Source organism: Cyprinodon variegatus, unplaced genomic scaffold (assembly GCF_000732505.1).
Source record: "Cyprinodon variegatus isolate N-32 unplaced genomic scaffold, C_variegatus-1.0 Scaffold13, whole genome shotgun sequence".
NCBI classification, from domain to species: domain Eukaryota; kingdom Metazoa; phylum Chordata; class Actinopteri; order Cyprinodontiformes; family Cyprinodontidae; genus Cyprinodon; species Cyprinodon variegatus.
Window position 1 is genome coordinate 861417 of NW_015150466.1, and position 978 is coordinate 862394.

At 51.0% G+C, this 978-nt stretch overlaps 1 protein-coding gene across 1 annotated transcript in view; it reads left to right on the plus strand.

Annotated features, from left to right (window-relative positions):
• tenm2 (teneurin transmembrane protein 2) overlaps positions 1–978 on the plus strand; it is a 447642-nt gene that overhangs the window by 435271 nt on the left and 11393 nt on the right. The window contains exons 30-31 of the mRNA XM_015382666.1: positions 124–393; positions 472–882. Coding sequence (XP_015238152.1) covers positions 124–393; positions 472–882 — 681 coding nt within the window. The remainder of the gene's footprint in view (positions 1–123; positions 394–471; positions 883–978) is intronic.

Here is a 978-nt window from a genome sequence, read left to right on the forward strand (position 1 = left end):
CCCTTTAAAATCTCAGAACCATCCAGATGATGGCCTTGGGAGTTCTAGTGTTGAGGCTGTTATTGTGATGCGCCGTTCGTCCCTCTGAGGATCATCCTTTAAACTTCCCTCTCTCTCCTTTAGGTGGAGCACTTTGGGAAATTCGGGGTCATTTATTATGACATTAATCAAATCATCACTACAGCTGTGATGACACTGAGTAAACATTTCGACACCCACGGTCGCATCAAGGAGGTCCAGTACGAGATTTTCCGCTCCCTCATGTACTGGATGACGGTGCAGTATGACAGCATGGGCCGGGTGGTGAAGAGAGAGCTGAAGATCGGGCCCTACGCCAACACCACTCAGTACCGCTATGACTATGATGGAGATGGACAGCTCAGCGGTGTCAAGGTCAATTTCCCTTTTCACATTTACTCTCTTTATATTCTCTCTGCCTACAGGCTTGAATAATTCCTTGTTTTCTCACAGGTGAATGACTGGTCCACCTGGCGCTACAGCTACGACCTGAACGGGAACCTCCACTTGCTAAATCCGGGTAACAGTGCTCGGATCTTGCCCCTCCGCTATGACCTCAGGGACCGCATCACCCGTCTGGGAGACGTCCAGTACCGCCTGGACGAGGACGGCTTCCTCAGTCAGCGCGGCTCCGACGTTTTCGACTACAATTCCAAAGGTCAGCTCCTGAGGGCCTATAACAGGGGACCAGGAGGCTGGAGCGTGGTGTACCACTACGATGGGTTAGGGCGACGGGTGTCTACCCGGAACAGCCTGGGCCAGCATCTGCAGTTCTTCTACGCTGACCTGAACCACCCGACTAGGGTGACTCATATCTTCAACCACTCCAGCTCAGACATCTCATCGCTCTACTATGACCTGCAGGTGAGGCTGAGCCGAGATTTAAATAGAAATAACCAGAACGCTCTCCTCTGCAGGTATTGGCATCCTTTATAATTCCTACAGAAAAAATGTGACTAA